The sequence below is a fragment of the Somniosus microcephalus genome, chromosome 5, assembly GCF_052327205.1.
Source record: "Somniosus microcephalus isolate GS21.2 chromosome 5, FLI_Smic_1.0, whole genome shotgun sequence".
In the NCBI taxonomy this organism is placed as follows: Eukaryota; Metazoa; Chordata; class Chondrichthyes; order Squaliformes; family Somniosidae; genus Somniosus; species Somniosus microcephalus.
The window spans coordinates 95,884,613-95,909,929 of NC_140991.1; the positions used below are offsets into that span (position 1 = coordinate 95,884,613).

General features: G+C 39.5%; 1 protein-coding gene across 3 annotated transcripts in view; it reads left to right on the plus strand.

Annotated features, from left to right (window-relative positions):
* Positions 1-520: 520 nt before the first annotated feature.
* LOC147117217 (DNA-binding protein SATB1-like) overlaps positions 521-25,317 on the plus strand; it is a 157,985-nt gene continuing 133,188 nt past the window's right edge. Inside the window, exons 1-6 of one of the 3 annotated variants that reach the window (XM_085988012.1) lie at positions 521-1,268; positions 2,123-2,359; positions 3,791-3,967; positions 5,142-5,268; positions 5,644-5,767; positions 18,432-18,543. In XM_085988012.1, coding sequence (XP_085844138.1) covers positions 2,149-2,359; positions 3,791-3,967; positions 5,142-5,268; positions 5,644-5,767; positions 18,432-18,543 — 751 coding nt within the window. In that variant the 5' untranslated portion in view covers positions 521-1,268; positions 2,123-2,148. The remainder of the gene's footprint in view (positions 1,269-2,122; positions 2,360-3,790; positions 3,968-5,141; positions 5,269-5,643; positions 5,768-18,431; positions 18,544-25,317) is intronic. The other 2 variants (XM_085988013.1, XM_085988015.1) reach the window with 2 other exon arrangements.

The following is a 25,317-nucleotide window of genomic DNA, read 5'->3' on the forward strand; positions in this document are numbered from 1 at the left end:
TACAGGTAAATAGTTAAAAAGCCCGAAAAAATGTTGCAAATGTGACTTTTTAAAAATGTGCATTTTAAACTCACACACCTGCACATATACATAATCCTAAATGCACGCAAATATAAACACGTGTATACCTTTTTATGTATGCGTATCTTGCATCTTCATGCATATTAGCGTTCATTATGCGTATGTTTAGGTCTATGTCCGTGTGCAGGTGCAAGTGTGTGTGTAAACCATCCATCTGGCTGTCTCCCGCAGAACAAACGCTATCATGTCTTATGCATGAAATAATTTCCAGTTCTGTTGGCTCTTGACTAGCTGCTATATGTTGTTTCTGCTCCGGTCAAGACTGTCTCCTCATGTGCCCCCCACCGCTGATTTTTACTTACAAACACTCTCACTCACTGACAGTGCCGATGGCATGCAGTGACGAGTTAAAAAAGCTCCTCCTGTTTGTTGTTGACTCGCTCCCCCCCCCCCCCTCTCTCTCTCTCTCTTCCTTTCCAGCCCTGAGGCTGAGCCAGTGCTATAATTATTTGATCATGTGGTATTATTATCTGTAATAAATGCAGAGCCGTCTTACAGTAATCAAGCTGATTAAAAATTCTTGCGCGCCAGCCGGAAATTGTCCTCCCTCCTCTCTCTCTCTCCCTTTTTTTATTATTTTTCTTGAACAAATTGCTCTGACAGTTAGAAGGAGTGATGCAATCGAAAGGCAGCCCAAAACAGGCAGAGCCCGGCTGGACTGTCGGTGCTTAAAAACGGGATGTTTTGGAAGGGTTATTTTCTCACCACTGAGAGGAGAAAGGGAAGAGGAGAGGAGAGGAGTGATGAGTCTCAAAGCAACTAATAATTTAATGTGAAGCCGCTCGGCTCCGTCCTGCCTGAGGAAGAGAGAGAAACCCAGAGACAGCCGTGTGACACCGCCACCAAACACCACAGCTTTCACTGGACTTTTAAACAACAACAACAAAAAGTCAATGACTTTTTGGGGTTGAAAACAGTATATACCACGTTTGTGTCCCAAGTTCTTCCTTTTAAAAATCTTAATATTAGCTGTCTTCCCCCCCCCCCCAACTAGAACACTTTCCCCCGTTCTCCGCCCCCCTAAGTCAGAAGAAGATTTTTTTTAAAAATTTAAAATAACATCTCGGAGCAATAACTGTCCAGAAACCAACCGGTCCGCCTGTTAGTTTTCACGAAGAGTCCGGTGAAGAGTTGCTATTTTTCTTATGCCTTGGAAGTTTGGCTTTTAGCTCCGCGCGGAGAAGTGGGTGAGTTGGTTGCGATCGGAATTGTATTTCTTGCAGTGTTTTCAAAAAAAGATGCCACACGATAACGACAGCGTTTTTTTTGTGTACCCATACAGCTTTGGTTAGTTTGTTTCTTTGTCTTTTTTTTCTAAATAAATGTAAACGCGAAATCCTGGAGTGGAATTTCTAAAATGCACGGAACTGGTAGCACAGAAAAAGTTGTAAAGTAGGCTGAGGATGAGACCGTGGGTTATTTGCTTGAAAAATACTGGGCTGCAGGTTACCAATGCGATGCTGGGATGAGAACGTCTCCTTTAGAACTGATCTTGTGTCACAGTAGTCAATGAAAAGTGGAATTTGCTCTAGTTCATGAAAAATGTACAGAAATAGAAATCCTAATATTGCATTGTGTTGCAATGGGTATTTTATCATCTGGTTATAATTATAATCATCTTGTACCAAGTCAAAATTGGAACACTTCGAGATGTGACCATTCATTTTGTGGTGTATACTGGCCTGAAGTCTGAACTCTGAACCTAAAATTTGGGAAGTGAATTCTGGTTTTACAGAATATTCTGTCATTTGAGGATGTGCATAGCCTAAAATGACAAAATTCTCGCTATAGTAGTCTTAATATCAGATAATGAAGTTGTCCTTGCATTTTGACATCCATGGAGACAGTTCTGAGGGATTTGCATTTTGTGCCTTTCTGAACAACTACATGGATATATTGTGCTATAAAGGTTTGAAGACCTTAATTCTTAAACAAAAAATGCTGGTGATAGAAAATCTGGACATGCCACACTAATCCTCTATATTTGTTGTTGAGTCTGACCTCAGTAATATCTTGAAGTGGTTTTCTTTAAACTTGGTAGGTGATCTCTGAGAGTTGGTGGTGAGCATGGAAAAACCCAGTGAAACAGTGCAAGTGAAGGAGAATTCAGAAAAAAACAACAATCTCATTGATCCTAAAGGTCCCCCGGCTAAGATCCCCCGCTTGGAGCAGAATGGGAGTCTCTCCACCCGCAGCAGACTGGGTAGCATGGGTGCCAAAGTGACTGGAGGCTCACTCAAACACACGGGCCAGCTGGTGAAAATCGGTAATAAAAAAGGTACCAGTGTGTGCAACCTGCTTTCACTAGTATAGAAATATAGAAACAAAAATAGAAATATAGGTGGGTAAAGATTCCCGTGGTAATGCAAAGTTAACTGCAAAGCAAATTTCCTTCAGAGCAGTTTAAATGTATACAGTCCTTTTACAAGCCAGGATATTTATGAAAATAAAATAGTTTGAAGGCAGCAGAATTCATTGTTCAAGCTGCCATAACATTTATCGTACAATCATTTATTTTTCCTCTATTTGCAGACAACAAGGAATGTATTATTTATGAAATGAATGGACACAGCAGTCTGTATTGTTAGATCTTTATCTATTAGAACTGGAAAAAGGCACTTCAGCAAATTCCTTGGCCTCTGCTTAAGATTACCCTATTTATTGATTGTTAGCCAAGTGCATATATGTATAAAGGAAGCCAGGTTAAAAGCACCAAAATTATAATTTATTACAGTTTTCAAACAGTGTATTAACATTTACCATCAAGAACTGGAGCAGAATCAAACAGTCTTATGATCCCTGCAAAGTTATAAGTGCCATAAATTCCTGAATAGAAGATTTCAGCTGTCTCTGGCATTATGTGATATTTGCAGACTGTGATGCCAGTACAGTTTTAGACAAGGATTCTATACACTTGATTACTTCTTACAGCAGATGTGTTGTTTACATAGACTCATAAACCTAATGCGAAAGCTTCATGCTGTCTTTCACATTTACATCATTGAGTATTTTTAGAACTGATCGGTGACCATCACTTACTGCTTTAATACTAGAAGGTTATAAAGTTGCTGGCCCTGGAAATTCAGCCAAGTATTAGTAATAGGGAGCAGCCAGTGAAATAAAAGATCATGAAAGATTATCCACTTTAAGGGAAGGAAGCTGATGACAGTTTGGAAAAAAAGATGGTAGGGAATTAATGACGTCATATTTAGTCAGTATCCAAAGTGATATACAATCAGTTTATAGAACTACCAGACATATAACATTGGGAGAGAAAAGTGGGGCTATCTTATATATCTTTCTCTAATGCAATGATGAAGAATAATATAACACTGTAAAGACAGAACATAATTTTGTGTAATGCATGATTTCGCGCACATATGAATTACTTCCCTGTTAAAAACTGTAGTTACTAACCATTCTGTAAAGGTAAACAGGTGACCAAACCCATTAGGGAATTAAAGGGACTTTTACATTTTACTTCATAAAATGTATCTTTTGGGTGCTTGGGAAACCCAGTCTCCTCAGATGCTCATACATGTGATCCATATGTATGTTTGGGTTAATTTTATAGTTTTTTTTAAATAGTCAAATTTGTCATGATTTACAGTATACAATTAAGTACTAATAAATCTTGTTAGAATGGCAGTTGCACCTCCTATGTAATATACAGTAATAAAATATGTAAGCTATTTCTTATTGTTTGTAGGAAATATGCTCCCTGTTTTCTGTGTGGTGGAACATTTTGAAAGTCCCATTGAGTATGAAAGTAAGGAAGAACATGCAGAGTTTGTTCTGGTACGGAAGGACATGCTGTTTAACCAACTAGTGGAGATGGCACTGCTTTCTCTTGGATATTCCCATAGTTCTGCTGCTCAGGCTAAAGGTACATCATTTCATATTTACATCCTGATCTAGAATAAAGCTGTATTTCATTTTTGCCCGATTATAAAGATTTTGTTCAATAACACTGTTTTCAACAATAATGTTAAAAGTGTTTTCAGGTGATGTTATTAACATGTGCAATAATGAAAAATCTGTTTCATAACTCAACAGAGGAAAAATACAAAAATGTAGAAGTCTGTGCCAAAAATCCAGGAACGCCCTGTAGCTACCTGTGATTGTAATGAGGGTTCTTAGCATAGTAATAGCAATTTTAAGTAAGAAAATAGTGAAAACTGCAACATTTCCTATGTGCCGTACAATACTCAAAATCAGTTTGGCAATCAAATTAGAGGACATTGTTTCTTTAACAAGTTGACACTGCAGTAGAAAACAAATGGAATTTGTTATACAGAAATCCAGAATTTAAAGGATTCATTTTATGTAGAGATAAATGCCCTTTTTGATTTTGACATGAAAGTGTTGCTTTAACAAGAGTGTTTATTTTGTTTGTACAAGTCTTATTGTACTGCACATTATTGTACTGCACATTAATGGAACCATTTTGTCCACATAAAATATTATTTAAAATTCTATATGCAAAATGTTGAATTTTGAGTTGTAGGTTGCACCTTTTAAAAAATGTATGTTCTTTTCTGGGAGGAGAAAAATGTTGTATTTGCGTTACCTTTTGATTATCCAAACAGCAAAAAAAAAAAATGATTTCAAACACTTTCTCAATAATCAGTGTTTAATATTAGCAATTTGTGGTTCTAACAGAGGAAATTATGCTATTGAAATATATAATAAAACATTTTAAATACTTTTGCATTAGTCTTTTTTTCTAATTTAGGTTTCCTCCGAATCTTGTATCTATTTAATTCTAGTACACCAAAAGAGGTTACATTACTAGTAATGACAGTTGTTAAGTATGTTTGAGCCAGTTAATGGGAGGGAATAGGGAGAGTAATAGCTCATTTATATCAATTGATTATGGTAAATTTGGGCTTTTTTGATATTTTTCTACGCACAAAAATGATGGAGGAAATCTCAAATAATTTTAAATCAGAGCAAAATAATTTAAGAAATGTATTTTATTGCCTGTTTAAAAGTATTAGCATCTTATAGGTGAATTAACAGCTGAGGTTTCTCACTCTACCTAATGCTGCCTGTCACAGGCCTGATCCAGGTTGGAAAGTGGAATCCAGTCCCTCTCTCATATGTGACAGATGCACCGGATGCCACAGTAGCAGACATGCTGCAGGATGTGTATCATGTGGTCACACTGAAAATTCAGTTACACAGGTTAGTCACAACATGCAAGTCCCTGGGCCTTGACGATTGCATGGCATCATTATTATTTCATCTCTGTCTTTAACTTCCACATCTCTAAATGCCTGAATTATTTTACCAAACGCATTGGAGCAAGAAGGTAGAAGTAACAAGAAATAATAGTCGCCACATGCAGCTGATGTATAATTCATGCATCAATACAGCAGATGTGTTGTATAAAGTAATTAACTAATCAGAACAATCAGGAGACTGAGAGCAATCTCTAGATGCATCTGCTTGATGTGCCAAATGAAATCTGTCTATCTTGAAGGAATGTTGCACCAGGAACCAGTCCTGAAATGTCCTGTTTTTTTCCCCCTTCTTTATATGATGTATTCTATCATGCAGTTGCCCAAAATTGGAAGACTTGCCACCTGAACAGTGGACACACACAACCGTCAGAAATGCTCTGAAGGAACTACTGAAAGAAATGAACCAGAGCACACTGGCAAAAGAATGCCCCCTCTCCCAGGTATTTATAGGGTTTTACTAAAGTAGTTTAGAAAGACTAATAATGAATAAAACCTGAACTGCAGAAAACTTATTTAAATCTTTTCAGGACTGCCGCACCACTTTTGCACCAAAATCAAAAATATATGATTAGACTTTATCAATTTTCCCCCCCAAAATCTTACAAGTGGCCTGAGGTTTTCAATTTCTCCAATTCTCATTTATAACAGTCACCATTGCAAGTTTGTAGAAGATCATCTGTAATATTCATGATTGGAAACTTATATTTTTCCTATTGTACATTGTAAGGAATTTCCTCATCATCTACTACAGACTCACTCCTGGTAAACCAGCAATAATGATGTCCCGAATTAGAGTAACATTCATTACAAGTGTAATTTGGCACTGGATTACTCCAGAAAGTAACTAGAAACCTGGAAATGTTCTATCTTATTTGAAAAATTCCATGCAATGTACATTTTGTATCAAATACTAGATACTAGGAAGCGAGTTAAGCGCTATCATGTAATCTTGGGGGTTCAACTAACATCTATAATTGATTTGATGTCTGCTTAACACTTCAATTAAGTTATCACTGTGTGCTCACTCTTAGTTATTCATTAACTTAAATGTATTCAAAACTGACTGCTATTGTAAAAGTCTTTCATTGCTCGAAGGGTTAATACTGGATACACTGTTTTTCATTGCAATGGAATGATATGTTCTGCTGAAAGATGTCATTTGATGTTACAGTAGCAAAATTCTTGACAGTGGTGTGCTTCTGTTTCCAGGGAGTGACAGATAAGGTCAAGGTTTTCATGCAAATTAAATGATTTTAAAAGACTTGAATAGTTCTGGATCCACACCCATGTTGATTATATAAAGCTTAGAATCCTTACCAGACTAGTCATTATGCTAGGAAAACATCTGCCATTGAAAGAAGAGTTTAGCACATTTATTTTGTAACTTAGCTTTTTACTTATGTACAAAACAGTTCACTACCATTTCCACAATACAATTTAGTTTACAAAATCTGCCAATCAATCATTAAGCCAAAAGAAGAAATTTAAATATTTAAATAAAGTAAAACTTCAAGCATTTCGAATCCAGCACATATACTGTGTAGGGTGTACTCGAAGGATGATATGTAGGATAGGAATTGTTATGCAGAGCACACGTTTTTCGGGTGTAAAACAGGTGCAAAGTATACCAGTTTAGCAGTGAGGCGACCTGTGCTCAATCTACGCATGCTTTGATCCCACTGCTAAATTCATGGGGCCTGTGAAAGCGGGACTATCACCAGCAGTTCTTACCCAGTATGCTGATTAGGCCCGAGGATTCATTTCCATCGATCCTTAGGCCTCTTGGTTTGGCAGCACCGAGCCTGAGCATGAAAATGGGCCCAGACCAAAAACTACCCCATAATGTTTCTAGAGTTTAAATACGTACATTCTGAAAGGATATTACAAGGAACAGCAGTTATGTGAATATTAAAATGATTAAGTCTTGTTTATATGGACGTTTCAGTAAGTTTTAAATTGAAATATTGGTGAACTGATTGTGAATTAGTAGCTGTAGCCAGGCAAGACTAGATATTAACAAACTTGTTAAAGGAAACTGTTCAAATTATCTTAATTAATATATCAATTATGCTTAATTAGCTTTTATATTGGTGTGGGTGGTGTACTTGCGCCACCAGTTCCTGAAGTGCGGGTCTCACATTGCCAGTGGCAAGCCTAAAGTATGAGTACCACATTCCAAGGATAAAAATCCCAGTGAATCAGCAGGTTTACATTGGAGTTGCCACCAGTTGCATAGGACCACTGCTTCAGGAGCTGGTGGCACAAACACCACACTAACACCTATATAAAGGCAGCCTTAATTCAAGTTGCTTGCCTCTGGAATAGAAGATTATGGGTTTGAACCCTGCACCAAAACTTGAATGCATAAACTAGGCTGATGCTCCAGTTTAGTACTGAAGGAGTGCTGCATTATTGAAGCTGTGGTCCTTCATTTCAGAGTTTAAACCAAGGTCCCATCCGCCTGTTCTGGAGGGTGTTAAAGGTCCCATGGCATTGTTCTGGAGGGTGTTAAAGGTCCCATGGCATTGTTCAGGAGGGTGTTAAAGGTCCCATGGCATTGTCCAGGAGGGTGTTAAAGGTCCCATGGCATTGTCCAGGAGGGTGTTAAGGGTCCCATGGCATTGTCCAGGAGGGTGTTAAGGGTCCCATGGCATTGTCCAGGAGGGTGTTAAGGGTCCCATGGCATTGTCCAGGAGGGTGTTAAGGGTCCCATGGCATTGTTCTGGAGGGTGTTAAGGGTCCCATGGCATTGTTCAGGAGGGTGTTAAAGGTCCCATGGCATTGTTCAGGAGGGTGTTAAAGGTCCCATGGCATTGTCCAGGAGGGTGTTAAAGGTCCCATGGCATTGTCCAGGAGGGTGTTAAAGGTCCCATGGCATTGTTCTGGAGGGTGTTAAAGGTCCCATGGCATTGTCCAGGAGGGTGTTAAGGGTCCCATGGCATTGTTCAGGAGGGTGTTAAAGGTCCCATGGCATTGTTCTGGAGGGTGTTAAGGGTCCCATGGCATTGTCCAGGAGGGTGTTAAAGGTCCCATGGCATTGTCCAGGAGGGTGTTAAAGGTTCCATGGCATTGTTCTGGAGGGTGTTAAAGGTCCCATGGCATTGTCCAGGAGGGTGTTAAGGGTCCCATGGCATTGTCCAGGAGGGTGTTAAGGGTCCCATGGCATTGTTCAGGAGGGTGTTAAAGGTCCCATGGCATTGTTCTGGAGGGTGTTAAGGGTCCCATGGCATTGTCCAGGAGGGTGTTAAAGGTCCCATGGCATTGTCCAGGAGGGTGTTAAGGGTCCCATGGCATTGTTCAGGAGGGTGTTAAAGGTCCCATGGCATTGTCCAGGAGGGTGTTAAGGGTCCCATGGCATTGTCCAGGAGGGTGTTAAGGGTCCCATGGCATTGTCCAGGAGGGTGTTAAAGGTCCCATGGCATTGTCCAGGAGGGTGTTAAGGGTCCCATGGCATTGTCCAGGAGGGTGTTAAAGGTCCCATGGCATTGTCCAGGAGGGTGTTAAAGGTTCCATGGCATTGTTCTGGAGGGTGTTAAGGGTCCCATCCGCCTGTTCTGGAGGGTGTTAAAGGTCCCATGGCATTGTCCAGGAGGGTGTTAAAGGTCCCATGGCATTGTCCAGGAGGGTGTTAAAGGTCCCATGGCATTGTCCAGGAGGGTGTTAAGGGTCCCATGGCATTGTCCAGGAGGGTGTTAAGGGTCCCATGGCATTGTCCAGGAGGGTGTTAAGGGTCCCATGGCATTGTCCAGGAGGGTGTTAAGGGTCCCATGGCATTGTCCAGGAGGGTGTTAAGGGTCCCATGGCATTGTTCAGAGAAAAGCATTATTCTGGAAAGAGTTCTCCCAGTATCCTGGCCAACATTCCTCTGCAACCAATATCAAAAGAAACAAAACAGATTAACCAGTCATTTATCTCATTGCTGTTTGCAGGATGTTGCTGCGACAGAATGGGTGTTGTGTTTGCCTACGTGACAATGGTTACTGCAATCCAGAAAAATAAAAAGCACTTCATTGTGTGAAGCACTTTGAGATATTTTAATGTGATAAAGCTCTATGCGAATGCAAGTTTTTATTTATTTAACTGACCCGTCTTCTCACCATTGTCCTTTGAAACTACTTTCAACTGGCTAGCCAGTACTCCATTGTGTGTTTCCCATTCCCTCTTTCCAAACTCTTATAAATTTGTGAACATGAACCAGCAGGTAAGTTTTTGAATAGATTTACTAGGATAAAGGTTGGCATGCAGTTAGAAAGGTTTCTTGACTACCTGCCTTTCAGTAGTAAAATGGCTATTATCCCATTGTCTCACCAACCTTTTTCCTTAAGCCATTGCAGTATGTAGCAGCAATGAGGCCAGTGAGGTCAAAAGGTTAAAGTCGATATAGACTGCAGATGGTTGCTGGCCTGATCAATTGGAGTCACTGGTGGAACGGGTTAAAGCATTCATTGTAGATGTGGGTTGGATGTAATCCCTTGGGAGTTGTGGGTGTCTTTCTGATTTGTTTCCAATAGCAGGTCCCCAGTCCTTTACACTGCAAGTTTAGTGTCAGTGTGACCTAAGTTCATCATTGCATTGACATTAAACTGTCAGTGTTAGTCCAGAGTCAAGGTCCAATCTGACTGGAGCAAAGCAATGTGTGACTCCTTTGAGGAGGTAATCTCACACCACTCATGTCAAACCTGGTTTGCAAAGTGCTCAGGGGATCAGTTGGACAATTTGTAAACTTAGCTGACCTTAGTTTAAATGTTTAGAGAGCAGAAATTCCCCCTTCCTGCTCTCAGACAACTTAAATTTCTAACTTTTTGGAAACAGCCATGCCCATGCATGTATCCAGGAATGTGTCGAGCTCTCTCCTGAACAGGACAGTTAAAGTTCCAGCCAGGCAGGAGCCAAGCAACGTAAACATGGTTCTGCCTAGCTAGAACCTGGTCTGAGACTGGTAGCTGGAGTACAGGTTCTTGTTAAAGGGTTGTTGTACCGGCAGTTTAATAGTGTTTGTGAACATACTCTTACCTGGAGGATAGTGTGGTAGCAGTTTTACACCCAAATAAACAAGTCATAAGCAATTCATTATAAGACTATCAATTTTTTGATTGTTATTTATTCACAGTTCCCTAATTGTACATACTGAAATCCAGCAATAAGACAAAAAATGTGCTTACATTTGAAAAGCATAAATTCCTCAGAATTTAAATGACTGAATGTTTTCCTCAACAAAATCTTTTCTTATTTAAGGGGACATCCAGTTGATAATAGCAGTGAAATTTAGAAATTATTAGCTGTAATTTCCTTCGTACATGAGCAACACTTGCTATTTATTAAGACTATTATCTTGAATATTTGGTAGTAATGTCATTGAACATAAACATTTTTACATTTTATTTTTAAGAAATTTAAATGTAGCCAGAGTAGTTTAAATAAAAAAAGCTTGTGGATGTTGTTGACTATTATCACTACTTATCAATATTCTCTATCATATCTTTACTTAAAAAGAACTTTCCAAGCAACTAATAGCATAAATAATTCTGCATCTATCTCATAATCTCACATAAATACCAGGATACTGTTTTTCCCTTTAACCTTTGCTTGGTTTTATTCTTGCAAGGTACACAGGAGTATTTACACTTGTCAATTGGACATTTATTGCTCATTTTATCTTCCTCCCAAAAACTTAAATAAAAAATCTCTACTTTCTTAGAAATACTCCAGAGCTTAGTATAAAACCTTTCTGTTCTTCAATGTTAACACACCAAAGTTATCTTCGGCAATCGCCTTCTGAATTATTAAGCTCTTTTAGTGGCATTAAACTGTAAAGAAAAGGATTATGGGGTTACTTCATGTCTGTTGAAGAAATACACAAGAAACCAACTCACTGTTTGTCATGAATATTTCACATTCATTAGAACATCATTATCTATATTTTAATATCCACCATTTTAGAAGGGTGATGGTAAAAGAATATCGGAGTAGTTCATTAAAAAAATTCTGAGCCGCTCAATTACTGTACATCAATAATTAACCTCTTCATACAGATTTTTGAACCCAAAGGAACTGTGAAATGTTCATTATATGTGTTTTCTCTATAATGATTAATTGAAGCAAAATATGAAAAAATCCAGTTTACTAATAATCAATTAATCTGTAAGAGTAAACTTTGTTAATTTGAGGAGTCGCTGTAACAATTTTTTCTGAATCAGCATATTGATATTAGTACAGTGGCCTCTTTTTGTTGTTGCCATGGATTTTAACAAATTTGGCCCATTATATTGTTTAGTCTAGAGGAATCCTAGGACAGAATGTGCCAAGTCAATGTTATTAGAGTACAGAACAAAACATACAAACTTAATTAATAATGTTCACTAAAGTTTTGACTCAATTTTACATGAAGAAAAAGTTCAGAAAGGATTACCATATGTTTAATTTAATGATAGGATAGACATATTTCATGTGAGTTGCAGTTAAATCTTTGAAAATGATTTAGACGATGCATTACAAAGTGTCTGCCATGGGTTTAGAAACCGATACTTGACCCACACTGTAATCTTGTATGCAGTGCAGAGATGGATGGCTGTAGTGTCCCTACACTGCTTAAAAAAGAAATAATGGTTGTATCCCAATCACTCTTAATCATATGAGGTCTCATAACTGAAATTCATCTCAGTCTCATTTGTTAAAATTAATGTGATTGCATAACACAGAGATATTCTGAATCTATGACCACCTATAAAAAGCTAGATATTTTCACAAAGATTTTTAGAATTACATGCACCAGATTTCTGGTGTTTTTTTTAATGTATTCATACACAGGATGTGGGCATCGCTGACAAGGCCAGCATTTATTGCCCATCCCTAATTGCCCTTGAGAAGGTGGTGGTGAGCCGCATTCTTGAACCTCTGCAGTCCATGTGGTGAAGGTACTCCCACGGTGCTGTTAGGGAGGGAGTTCCAGGATTTTGACCCAGCGACGATGAAGGAACAGTGACTTGGAGGGGAACTTGGAGGTGGTGGTGTTCCCATGCGCCCGCTACCCTTGTCCTTCTGGGTGGTAGAGGTTGCGGGTTTGGGAGGTGCTGCCGACGAAGCCTTGGCAAGTTGCTGCAGTGCATCTTGTAGATGGTACACACTGCAGCCACGGTACGCCGGTGGTGGAGGGAGTGAATGTCTAAGGTGGTGGCTGGTGTGCCGATCAACTGGACTGCTTTGTCCTGGATGGTGTTGAGCTTCTTGAGTGTTGTTAGAGCTGCACTCATCCAGGCAAGTGGAGAGTATTCCATCACACTCCTGACTTGTGCCTTGTAGGTGGTGGAAAGGCTTTGGTGAGTCAGGAGTTGATTCACTCACCGCAGAATACCCAGCTTCTGACCTGCTCTTGTCGCCACAGTATTTTTGTGGCTGGCCCAGTTAAATTTCTAGACAATAGTGACCCCCAGGATGTTGATGGTGAGGGATTCGACGAGGGTAATGCCATTGAATATCAAGGGGTTAGACTCTCTTTTTGGAGATATTCATTGCCTGGCATTTGTGTTTTTTTATTTGTTCCTGGGATGTGGGCGTCGCTTGCAAGGCCAGCATGTATTGCCCATCCTTTGGAATTCTCTACCCCAGAGGGCTGTGGAGGCCCAGTCGTTGAATATATTTAAGATAGAGATCGATAGATTTTTGGATATGAAGGGAATCAAGGGATATGGGGATAGTGCAGGAAAGTGGAGTTGAGGTAGAAGATCAGTCATGATCCTACTGAATGGTGGAGCTGCCTCGAGGGGCCGAATGGCCTATTCTTGCTCCTATTTCTTATGTTCTTATCCCTAATTGCCCTTGAGAAGGTGTTGGTGAGCCGCCTTCTTGAAGCACTGCAGTCTGTGTGGTGAGGGTACTCCCATAGTGCTGTTAGGGAGGGAGTTCCAGGATTTTGACCCAGCGACGTTGAAGGATTGGCGATATATTTCCAAGTCAGGATGGTGTGTGACTTGGAGGGGAACTTGGAGGTGATGGTGTTTCCATGCATCTGCTGCCCTTGTCCTTCTAGGTGGTAGAGGTCGTGGGTTTGGGAGGTGCTGTCGAAGTGTGGTGTGAATGTTACTTGCCACTTATCAACCCAGCCTGGACATTGCCCAGGTCTTGCTGCATGCAGGTACAGACTGCTTCATTATCTGAGGAATTGGAAATGGAACTGATCCGTTGGTTGTGGGATCGCTTAGCTCTGTCTATAGCATGCTGCTTCTGCTGTTTAGCATGCATGTAGTCTTGTGTTGTAGCTTCCCCAGGTTGGCACCTCAATTTTAGGTACGCCTGGTGCTGCTCTTAGCATGCTCTACACTCTTCATTGAACCAGGGTTGGTCACCTGGCTTGATGATAATGGTAGAGTGAGCACTATGGCAGGTCATGAGGTTATAGATTGTGGTGGAATATAATTCTGCTGCTGCTGATAGCGCACAGATTCTGTTCTGAATCTATCCCATTTAGCATGTTTTTTAAAAATTTGTTCTTGAGATGTGAGTGTCGCTGGCAAGGCCAGCATTTATTGCCCATCCCTGGTAGTGCCACACAACATGATGGAGGGTGTCCTCAGTGTGAAGACGAGTCTTTGTCTCCACAAGAACTGTGTGGTGGTCACTCCTGCCAATACTTTCATGGACAGATGCATCTGTGACAGGTAGAGGGCGAGGTCAAGTAGGTTTTTCCCTCGTGTTGGTTCTCTCACTACCTGCCGCAAACCCAGTCTGGCAGCTATCTCTTTCAGGACTCGGCCAGCTCGGTCAGTAGTGGTGCTACCGAGCCACTCTTGGTGATAGACATTGAAGTCCCTCATCCAGAGTGCATGGAGGAGTACGGATTCATCAGCTGAGGGAAGGTGGTATGTGGTAATCAGCAGGAAGTTATTGCCTGGAAATTGCAATCGGAGGCTTGCCGCCCGTGTACGCCTCCAAATAGAAAGAAAACTGCAAACTTACCTGGTGTCTCTGGAGCTTCAGACTGTTCCAGTCCTGGCCTGCAGATGTATGCCTGTGTAAAGGCCCACGGATCTCAGGGCACATGCGGTTCGCAAGTGTCCCTGGGATCATGTGAGCCAGGCCAACCAATCAAAAAGGGGGATTCCTATAATGCTTATAGGGATTCCATTTATGTACGGAATCCCCATAAGCATAATAGAAATCACCAAATAAATACAATTTTACACCACTTAAATAAAAATAATCACGGGTTCAAAATTAATGAAAATACCCTTTAATTAAACATTTAAAATAAAAATTGAATTTTTTGAAAAATAAATTTAAACATTTTTAAATGGGACAAAATTTACCTAAACTAATTTTAAATGTAAGTGAATGTTTAAATCATTTAAAAAAAATATTTTAACATTTATTTTAACCTTACGCCTGCTTTGACCAGGCATAAGGTTATCGTGGGTATTCGCTGGGTAGTCAACTCTGCGCCAGTGAAAGTGATTTTGTAGCGGATGCGGTGGATCTGTCCAAGAGAAACTTGACAGATCGCAAGTTCCAGGTTTTCGTGCATGCGCAGCGCATGTGTAAACCCGGAACTTGTGGGGCCATTCTAAAGGCTTCCTACAGCATGTGTGAACGCTGTCAGAAGCACCGTAAAATCCGGGCCTATATGTCTTCATTAAGACTTTCTTTTTCACTGTGCGCACATATGATGATATGGAATACTTTTGTGCTTCTAGTGTGTAACGAGAGCTGTCTAATATCACTTTAAAGTGGACATCTGTTTTTCTGAAGAATATTAAAAGGAACAGTGGAGAGCTGCTCAGTGGTGAAATGAGCTTCAAGAGCTCTCAGAGCGTGAACCAGTATAGCTCATGAGAGTACAATGTTTGCTCACTTGTGAAAAAACTCACCACTACTGATGAGCTATTCAGCTTTTTATTATTTGATAACATCACTCTAAGCAGGGTTTTAATGCTGTGTAATGCTACCATTTCTTTAGTGAATTATAAAGTACTTCCCAAAATAATCTTCTTCTGAGTCTGGCTCCAATTCCCTTTTAATTACTAACATATATAATGTAAAGTTTGTTACATTTCCTTTAGAGCTGTGAGGCAGCCATGTGGGTGTGACTTAGATCAAAGACTCCAGTCTTACAGAAACGTATGGTTCCAGCCATGCCCACATGCCTGACTGACTGACCACTTTAATAATAAACAAATACAACAAATTGCACTCTACTCTTCCTCCATAATTAAAAGGACTTGGAGGTTATTTTTTCCAGTGTTAAGGTTATTTTGGGATAGAGGTGTGTGAGTCTGAAGCACGTCTTTTAATAAATTGTGGAACACATTGCATTACTGTGGAACAACATGTAGGTAATAATACTTCAGATTTTCGCGTGCAAAATGATCTCATGACCATTGAAATTATCAATGACAGCCATAGAATAACTGACTAATATACAAGATTAATATGCTAAACTTGGAAGAAGCAATATTGTATTATTTGTGTTTTAGCAATCACTTGACCTTACTGTAAAGTTCTTTTTCTTTTTTTTAGAATAGCAAACACTTGAATGGCAAACTGCCTGGTTATGCCAGGTCAGGTGCACTGACGGGGATGGTGGTGAGCCTATCCTATCTGTCCTTATACAGGATCCTGTTACTGAAATCAATAGATGCTAGAGGGAAGGATCATATGTCTACAGTTAGTTCCACAAGTGTTGCAAGATGATAGAATTGTCAAATGAACAGAAGTTATCCTCTTCCCCCCTTTCCTCCACACAGCACCTCATGAAAATGTTTCAAAAAGAACAGTTTTTTCAAAGAAAACCAACATCACTGTTTTATTTTTTAAGTTAAGAATAGAATGACTGTATTAGGACTATCTGCCACTGACTATTCAATGTAAGGTGAACTGCAAGTGATCTTATCTGTTTTTATTAGTCATTTAAGCAGCTGAAAACATTTTAGGCCTACCCTTTTCTTTTTACCATTTTAGACATGTTAAATGTGACTAATATTGTTGTAATCTTCACGTAGTCTTCCTTCTTAAAGCCAGACACTGACCATTGATATTAACACTTCAGTTATAGTTGAGAGCTTCTCAGACTGGAGACTACAAAGGAGTGAAACTCCTCCTGTCGATAGATTTAGCAAACAAGTCAGGCTCATTATACGAAATAAAAACTTCTGTTTCGTCCTCACACCAACTCAAATTATTAACAGGAAGAATTAAACTTCCCCTTCCTCTCCCTGAGAGCAACCACCACTCCAGTGCTGAATTTGGATCACCTGTCCTGGGGAATAGATCAAGCTGCTAACTCCATTCACTTGTAACGGTGAACAGCTGGCAGCAAGGAAACTACAATTGTTTTCCTTGGACTGAAATGGAAAGAAATGCAGTGCCTGATAACTAATTGTGTCATTGGTGTCTGTTTTGTTTAGTTAAATTTTATTTCAGATATTACGCAGTAAATCTTGTCCCTCAAGACCACATTTCAGGTCATCTAATAAAAGTTGGCATCTGGTCATTAATTTATTGTTAGGATTGAGGTTAAGTAGTCACTGTAGACAAGTAATTTTTAACATTGTATTCATTGATAATTTTTGTTGGTTGGTTTTGACTCATTATAGTACAATTTTCTGGTTGATTTCAAAGCACCTTGAACTTTCTGAAAAGGCTAAGCTGCTCAGTACATTAGTATAAAACAATGTTCTTGATAGTTTTAGGATTGCAGTGTATTGTAGACAAAACATCAGTGTAATGTTGCCTAAGACTCCAATTCACAAAGGTTTTGCAGATCTGCTAATATTCAAATGGCTGCACTCTCCTGTAGCAAGAATCCTACCGAAAGAGATTGAAGCTTTTTGTCATTTTTGTATGTTTGTAAGCTTAGCTTGGGAACTGTGGATCAATTAAAATGTCTCAATGTTAGTCATTTCTGTAAGGTCTGTGTTATTCATCCCATTGAAGTTCATTTTTCCCCATATAGGTTCCTGCTATATATTGAAAATTAGGTTTTTGTACCAAGTGGCAGTTTGTTTTACTTTTATTCAGAATATTTTCAAGATTTCCTTATTCATATTGTTTCCATTTATGTTTTTTCATCTCTGTGAAGTCTTATTTTAAATAATGTCTTCCCTCAAACAACATGATTACAGTATACAATGCTGTGATATGAAAATGCAAACCTCTTGGGGACAAGGACAAATAACACAGAGCTTAGAATGTTGAGTATTGTTTATTTGACCTCTTTTAATTATTTTTTATACACTTCTTCATATCACAGTAAAACACACAAACTTCCAAATCACGTGCATACACATTATACAGGTTGGGAATCAGACATACAGAATAATAGAATCTTAATTTTAAAACATTTTTTTAAAGTTTATAATTTAAGCCAGCTCTTTAATTGATTTCACAGGAATAGAAGAGCCATATTAGGTTCATCTAATGTGATAAAGGAATATGTGTCCACATTTAGATTAATTCTGTGCAAACTGTTTAAATACAGCAATACAGAATTCTGATGTATTAACCTACAGCTTGAATAAACAGCCTTGTGAAAATTAATCATATAATCAGGAATTGTACTTATTGTCTTGATGGCACTTGTATAAAAGCTGAATAGATACAGCCTGGAAGTTGATTGAAACTCACAGCTAATTGAGATGCCATCTGTTAAGCCCCAAATTATTATTGTATACAAATGTACCTCTTTCATCACAATGGGGTTGCTTTGTGGGGGCCTGTTACTTCTAAACTGCATGTATATTTGTAAATCGATGCAAAGATGCATTATAACAACCATTACAACAATGGATTTGTCCCTTTTTATAAATTCTGTAAAATACTTTATAACCCACTGTGATAAGTCAATTTTACAATGTTTGAGGTGTCACCAAAGGAGCACTTGACATTGATCAAATCAGTTATAAAATTGTGCTTATGAAGAAAGAAAAATATTCAAAAGTAGGACCCAGAAAAAGTTAAGTAAAGTTGTTTAATGAAATAATGGTTATAAACTAGATTTACTTTGGAAGTAAATTCTGTTCTAAGTGCTTTCTTTTACTGTTTTCACTGCTTTGAACGTTTGAGGTAACATGTACCTTTGTTACTGACAGGAGGTTTTGTTTTTTTTTAATACAGAGTATGATTTCCTCCATTGTAAACAGCACTTACTATGCAAATGTATCAGCAGCAAAATGTCAAGAATTTGGAAGATGGTATAAACATTTTAAGAAGACAAAAGATATGATTGGTAAGCAAGGAAAATCGTTGATCTGTTCATTATGATGGTAATGGTGGGGACATACTTTTTCAGTAAATGTCTAATATCATGCCTTTGTTTAGATAAAGCAACTTTAATCACTTGCACAATTACTTCAAAACATTTTTAGCTGAATGTGAGAAGACAGAGGACATGTTAATTATTTAAAAATGAAAAGCAGAATATTTGGAACTTAATTGCAAAAATGTCCGCTGTACTTGTAACTGTATGTACATATGTAGTTACAGATGACTATCAGCTAAACTACTGTTCCATTTAATTGTTTCAATAGAGATATTGGAAAATATGGGATGTCGTAATCTGTACTTCAAACTATAATTTTAACCTTTAGAAAATAATTTAGATTTCACTCCTCAGGAATCATCGATTAAGATTAAGTAACATACATTCTTAAATAATCACATGAATGAGTGCCTTAATAACCTGAAATGTAAATTCCAGCATGGAAAATACTCTTTGCCATTTTGAGTTGTGAGATATCACGTTCAAACAATGGAGATCACATTGAGACAATGGAGATCACATGCACTACAAATGAAGGCACTTGTCTGAGGTTGTGTTACAGTACCACTGTCATGACTGGATCAGTGTCTAGCCTTGATGGTAGTAGCACTGCACTTGACCTTATAGAGATGCTTATTGTCAGCACTTGCATAAAAGTGAATGTAAAAGTCCTGTTATCCACCATTGTCAATCCTGTACCCTTGAGACCAAAAGAGTGGAATAGCAGAATGGTGAATTGTAAGGGGCATTAGTTCAAGTACTTCATGGTCTGAAATAACACTGGTTTAGGCACTATGGTGAGATAATGAAAAACCCTCTAGAAATTATGACATTTTCTCTGTAGTAAATTTTGTCTTTTTTTTGTTTTATTCTGAGCATCTCATATCTGAAATATTTTTATAGTAATTATTTTTCATAGCCTCAATATTATTCATCAAAGTGCTGAACTACAAGAGGAAAATTACCGTATTAGGACCAAGAGGTGAAGCAACACTTTTCAGAATAATTCACAGCCAAAATGATCATTGTTAACGACTGGAATCAGCAATTATGATGAAAAAATGATTGCAGATGCGTTTTCAGAATCGAACCCCAGGGGTATTACATAACACGCAATAAATAAATTACATGAACATTTTCTATGTGAAGTGAAGCAATGACAAATTTTACTATAATTCTGTGAAATAGCACTATTTTAATTAAAAAAGAGCAAATAGTTTTGGCTATGTTTAAGTTGTCAGGAAAACTGAAAAAAGATTCTGACAGTAAATACCCCTTAAATGGACACTTGAAACCCAAAATATTGCTCATCACTAATTCACAGATGTTTGTAGGAAGACCTCTGTATAAAATAATGTGACATTATGTGTTTTATCAGTCAAGTGTTTGTTTTTGGATTTCCAGATTAGGCCACATAAATGAAGATGGCGCAGAAACCATGAAGCCCTTTGCTGCCTCTAGAATAATAACACTAATAATAATGTTTACCATAAAAGGCAGTTGTTTTAAGCATTCAGTTCACAGAAAGGATAACATTTTAAGCATTTATGTAGAAGTTTGTTGGAGAAACCATTGTTTAGAACTTGTGTGAATAATTCTGTAGAACTGATAATTATTTTCACTGTCCAGACAAGGAAATTTACCAAATCTTAAAATACATACTGTGCACAAAGGGTATATATAAATTGCCAGAAGTAATTCTTTAATTAACTATTTGAATGATTGAATACATATAATACATATTAAACATAAAAAAGGTATGACTTTCTGGTTCAATGTGCTATTAGTGTTTTGTACAGTATTTAAGTATTAATGGACTGCTGCTTGTACTGTTGGTAGCTAGGTCAGTTGAAATTAGTGCAGTCATGGGCATAGTACAGGCAGAACTGCATGTTGTTTGATCAGTTTCAGGCATTGTGCTGATTTTCTGATCTTTCTGTAACTTTCAAATGTTGCTGCCCTAGCTAGAACAGTACACAGCTGGGAAATGGCTCCATTGATGCTCACAAACCTTCGAGGGTTATTTTTGACTCCTGTCACTAATTAAAGTGTCGTGTGGGGGAGTCTTTAGTCGAGGTTGAAATCCTCAATCAGGATTTAAAGTTACCATACAGTATTGAGTCAATAAGAATGCAAGATTTTTGACTTTTTGCCGGAATATGTTCTGGTGTGGCTTGAAAGTATTGAAGGAATCCAAATCCAGGCTTCTCATTCAGAATTTCTAGGTTTCACATCTCTGAATCTGATGTATCTCTAATGGTGCAGTTGGTTTTATTGGCAAATTCAGGTGACATCTTGTTATAATCCCTTTACTCACAGAGGTGCCACCCATATTCTAAACTGGTTGAAATTTAATTGAGGAACAGAAAATGAAAGAGAAAGATAGGTTTCCCCACTATTCAAAAAAGGTGGTAGAGGAAAAACGGGGAATTATAGACCGGTAAGCCTGACATCGGTAGTGGGGAAAATGCTAGAGTCCATTATAAAAGATGTAATAGCAGAGCACTTGGAAAACAGTGACAGGATCGGACAAAGTCAACATGGATTTACAAAAGGTAAATCGTGCTTGACTAATCTACTGGAATTTTTGAGGATGTAACTGGTAGAATAGATAAGGGAGAACCAGTGGATGTGGTGTATTTGGACTTTCAGAAGGCTTTCGATAAGCTCCCGCATAAGAGATTAGCGAGTGAAGTTAAGGCACATGGGATTGGGGGCAAAGTACTGACTTGGATAAAGAACTGGTTGGCAGACAGGAAACAAAGAGTTGGAATAAACGGCTCTTTTTCCGAGTGGCAGGCAGTGACTAGTGGGGTACCGCAGGGATTGGTCCTAGGACCTCAGCTATTCAGAATATATATAAATGATCTAGACGAGGGAACTAGATGTAATATCTCCAAGTTTGCAGACGACACAAAGCTGGGTGGGCGTGTGTGCTGTGAGGAGGATGCCGAGAAACTCCAGTATGATTTAGACAGGTTGGGTGATTGAGCAGAAGCATGGCAGATGCAGTATAATGTGGATAAATGCGAGGTTATCCACTTTGGTGGCAAAAACAGGAAGGCAGATTATTATCTGAACGGCAATAGATTGGGAGAAGGGGAAGTGCAACGAGACCTGGGTGTCCTTGTGCACCAGTCGCTGAAGGTAAGCATGCAGGTGCAGCAGGCGATTAAGAAGGCAAATGGTATGTTGGCCTTCGTAGTGAGAGGGTTTGAGTACAGGAACAAGGATGTCTTGCTGCAGTTGTACAGGGCCTTGGTGAGACCACACCTTGAGTATTGTGTGCAGTTTTGGTCGCCTTATCTGAGGAAGGATGCTCTTGCCATGGAGGGAGTGCAGCGAAGATTCACCAGACTGATACCTGGGATGGCAGGAATGACGTATGAGGAGAGATTGGGTCGATTGGGCTTATACTCGTTGGAGTTTAGAAGAATGAGAGGGGATCTCATTGAAACTTATAAAATTCTAACAGGACTGGACAGACTGGATGCAGGAAGGATGTTCCCGATGGCCGGGGAGTCCAGAACCAGGGGTCACAGTCTAAGGATAAGGGGTAAGCCATTTAAGACAGAGATGAGGAGGAATTTCTTCACCCAGAGAGTGGTGAACCTGTGGAATTCTCCACCACAGAAGGCAGCGGAGGCCAATTCATTAAATATATTCAAGAAGGAGTTGGATATATTTCTTAAGGCTAAAGGGATCAAGGGATATGGGGAGAAGGCAGGGACAGGGTACTGAATTTAAATGATCAGAATGGCGGAGCAGGCTCGAGGGGCCGAATGGCCTACTCCTGCTCCTATCTTCTATGTTTCTTCTATGTTTCTATGTTTCAGGTGGGACCCTTTAACAAAAGTTAATAAACTAAAGACTTAAAAGCAAGGGCATTTGAGGTTGGCTGGCTAGTCAATGAACAGGTGTTTATTAATGCAACTGGCTCTAGGAGGTCATATCCAGTTAGCTGATTTCCTTGGAAATTCATACTCCATGGCAGCACAACCATTGAGGGGTGAGGATGCCCTGTACTTTACCTTCAGCCTTCCCATAGTTCCAGGGAATTCCAGTCCCCATTGGCCAGTTGTTTCTTTTTAAAGCTCTTAATTCACACACTTTGATGCCGAAATAAACTCTTAATACTTTCATGTAACGGTTCTCCTCTGACATTTTACTGGTTGAATCCAGATTAAAACATTTGTCCTCTGGCTGGCTGGCTGCTGGAAAGTGGTTCCATAGGCTGGCTTTACAGCTAGTTAAGTAAAATGCTGTAACCAGGCCAATTTTTGATGTGATTTTTATCCATCAACACTGGGTGCTACCACTGAGTGAATTATTTATCTATAATACAGGTTGCCCATAACTAGACAATCTCTCATGGCATTGCATGTGGGATGTCAAGACCAAGCAGAGTCTTCACATGAAGTGGGATTACACGGTGGGAATAATTGGACTTGGGTGTGCAGATGCAACTCCATCCTCATTTTAAAATGTTATGTTCAGTTCTTATTTCCATTATAAATTCTTATGTCCACATTTATAATAGAAACTACCTATGTAAACTGATCATATTGTAAATATACCCTCCTGCCAGTGGTGGTTATACAGCTTTGGGGGGAGGATGTAATTATAACGTGACAAGTTTTTCATAGGCAGTTTACCCTATAAAGCTGGACATGGGAATTTATAATGGAAAAGGTTGACAGAACATGCCCGTGGACTTTAATTATGTTACTAGTCAATGTCCAGTGGTGTTGCACATGGGGAATTAAAACCAAGTGTAGTCTTCAGGTAAATCAGGGTTAGAGGGCAGGGTATAATTGGACAATGGGAGGACCGTGATGCAGGAGGCTAGAGGTTGAATGTAAAGCAGGGTCAAAGGCTGTGGGTGGAAGGTTAAAGGTCAGAGAGAGAAGGGGGAAACTAGAGTGTAGTTAGAGCTTGCAGACAAGAGGGAAAGTAGAGTAGGGTTAGAGGGCAGAGAGATGAAGCTAATTTAGGGTTAGAGAAGGTAGAACAGGGAGGAGGGAGAAGGGAGAAGGTAGAGTTGGGTAAGGGGCGGAAGTCTGAGGGATGGGGGAAAGTAGAGCATAATAAGAGGCCAGAAGAGAGTCAGAGGCCCAGGGGTGAGGGTCTGGCAAGAGAATTGGAGGATACTGGAAAATGCCTAGAGCTCAGCCAGCGAGGTGGGTGCTGTTGTTATTGCAAGCAGTATCTAAGTAGCTGGGAGAGTTTGGCAGAGTGAGGCCCAGAGTTGGGAGCAATGACTCCAGTATGATAAGCCCAGATTGAGCAGAGTTTGGTGGAGTTGAGATGGAGAATGGGAGGTTGGAAGGGGAAGGGGAAATTGGGAGAGAGGAAGAAATGGGGAAAGAGGTGAAGGAAGAGAGTAGGAGGAGGGGGTATGAGGGCAAGGGGATTTCTAACTTTCCATTTTTTTACAAACTCCACGGTCAGTCGCTGTATTCCATACAGACTGACTGGCACTTGAATATATTTTAAAACAATTATTTTTATATATGGTTAAGAAGTCTGCAGATTGGGAGAGTGTGGAACATCCAATATGATGACAGAGGGAGAAGGGGGCGTTAGTTGGGTATGCAGCTGACACTGAGTGATTCCCTCTTGTCTGCATATATTTTTATGTGCATTGGGCAGCAGCCAGTGGGGCAGAGATCACAGCCTCAGCAGGAGCCTGCAGGAGGAGAGCGGGGCTCAGGTTGTGGTCACAGCGGGAGCCAGAAGGGTGGAAGATTTGAGCCAAGACTGTGGCTGGATCAGGAGGGAGCAGAGCCAAGATCACATCCTCACTGAGAGCTAGTGGGGGCGGGAGAGGAAAGCTAAATCATGGCCGCCTTGGCAGACAGCAAGGTGGGTGCTACTGGAAGCAGTAGCTGGGAGAGCTTGGCACAGAATGAGGCCCAGAGTAGGCCAGTGCTGCCTGTATCATTGTTTTTTTTTAAACTAATGGTTTATTTTTAAACCTTGCAACCTGAAAATAATCCTGGGGGAATTAGAGTAAATTCTGCTCCAGTGGCTGCTGAGCAGGGGCTCTCGCTGGTGGGGGCGTGGAGCAGGGAGCAATGCTGTGCAGAGATGAACAAGAAGTACTAATATCTATGAACTTAAAACACAATTACCACAAAATGTAATAAATACATACAGTGGCTTTGAGTTTCCACTCAGTTGCGCTGTTTTTTTTAGCGCAATCCCCCCGATATTGGCATAGCTGCCGCAAAAGATAGCAGAATTTTAAGCGCAAATTGCGTTCAGTCCAACTCGAATTTCCGCCGTGTTTTGCGCGAGTTCTAAAAACATTGTGCTAGAAGCAGGCCACGCCCCCAGGGTGAATTAATCACCATTGGGAGTTTCTGCTAATTGCACTCGTTTGCAGGTCTTTGAGGAGGCTCCGAAATAAGCTGGATCTTTTGAGCACAAGGACACTGATGGGTATGTTTTGAGAGGTTTTGAATGATTTTTTTAAAAAGCTACTAAGGGACTCACTACTGTACCCCAATCTTACTAGAAAATAGTTTTGTATTTTTTTTAAGTTATTTTCAGTAATTTAAAATTGGGTTACTCGCAGGTGGTGGATTGACACTGATTTAAAATGCTTTTTTTGTGCTAAACAAATTTTCAGTTCTACTAATCAAACTTCACCAAGTTACCACTCTTAAATATACCAAGGAATATTTATTAAAGCAAAATCTATTTTTTTAAATAGTATTTTAAAACGCTGTCCAATTA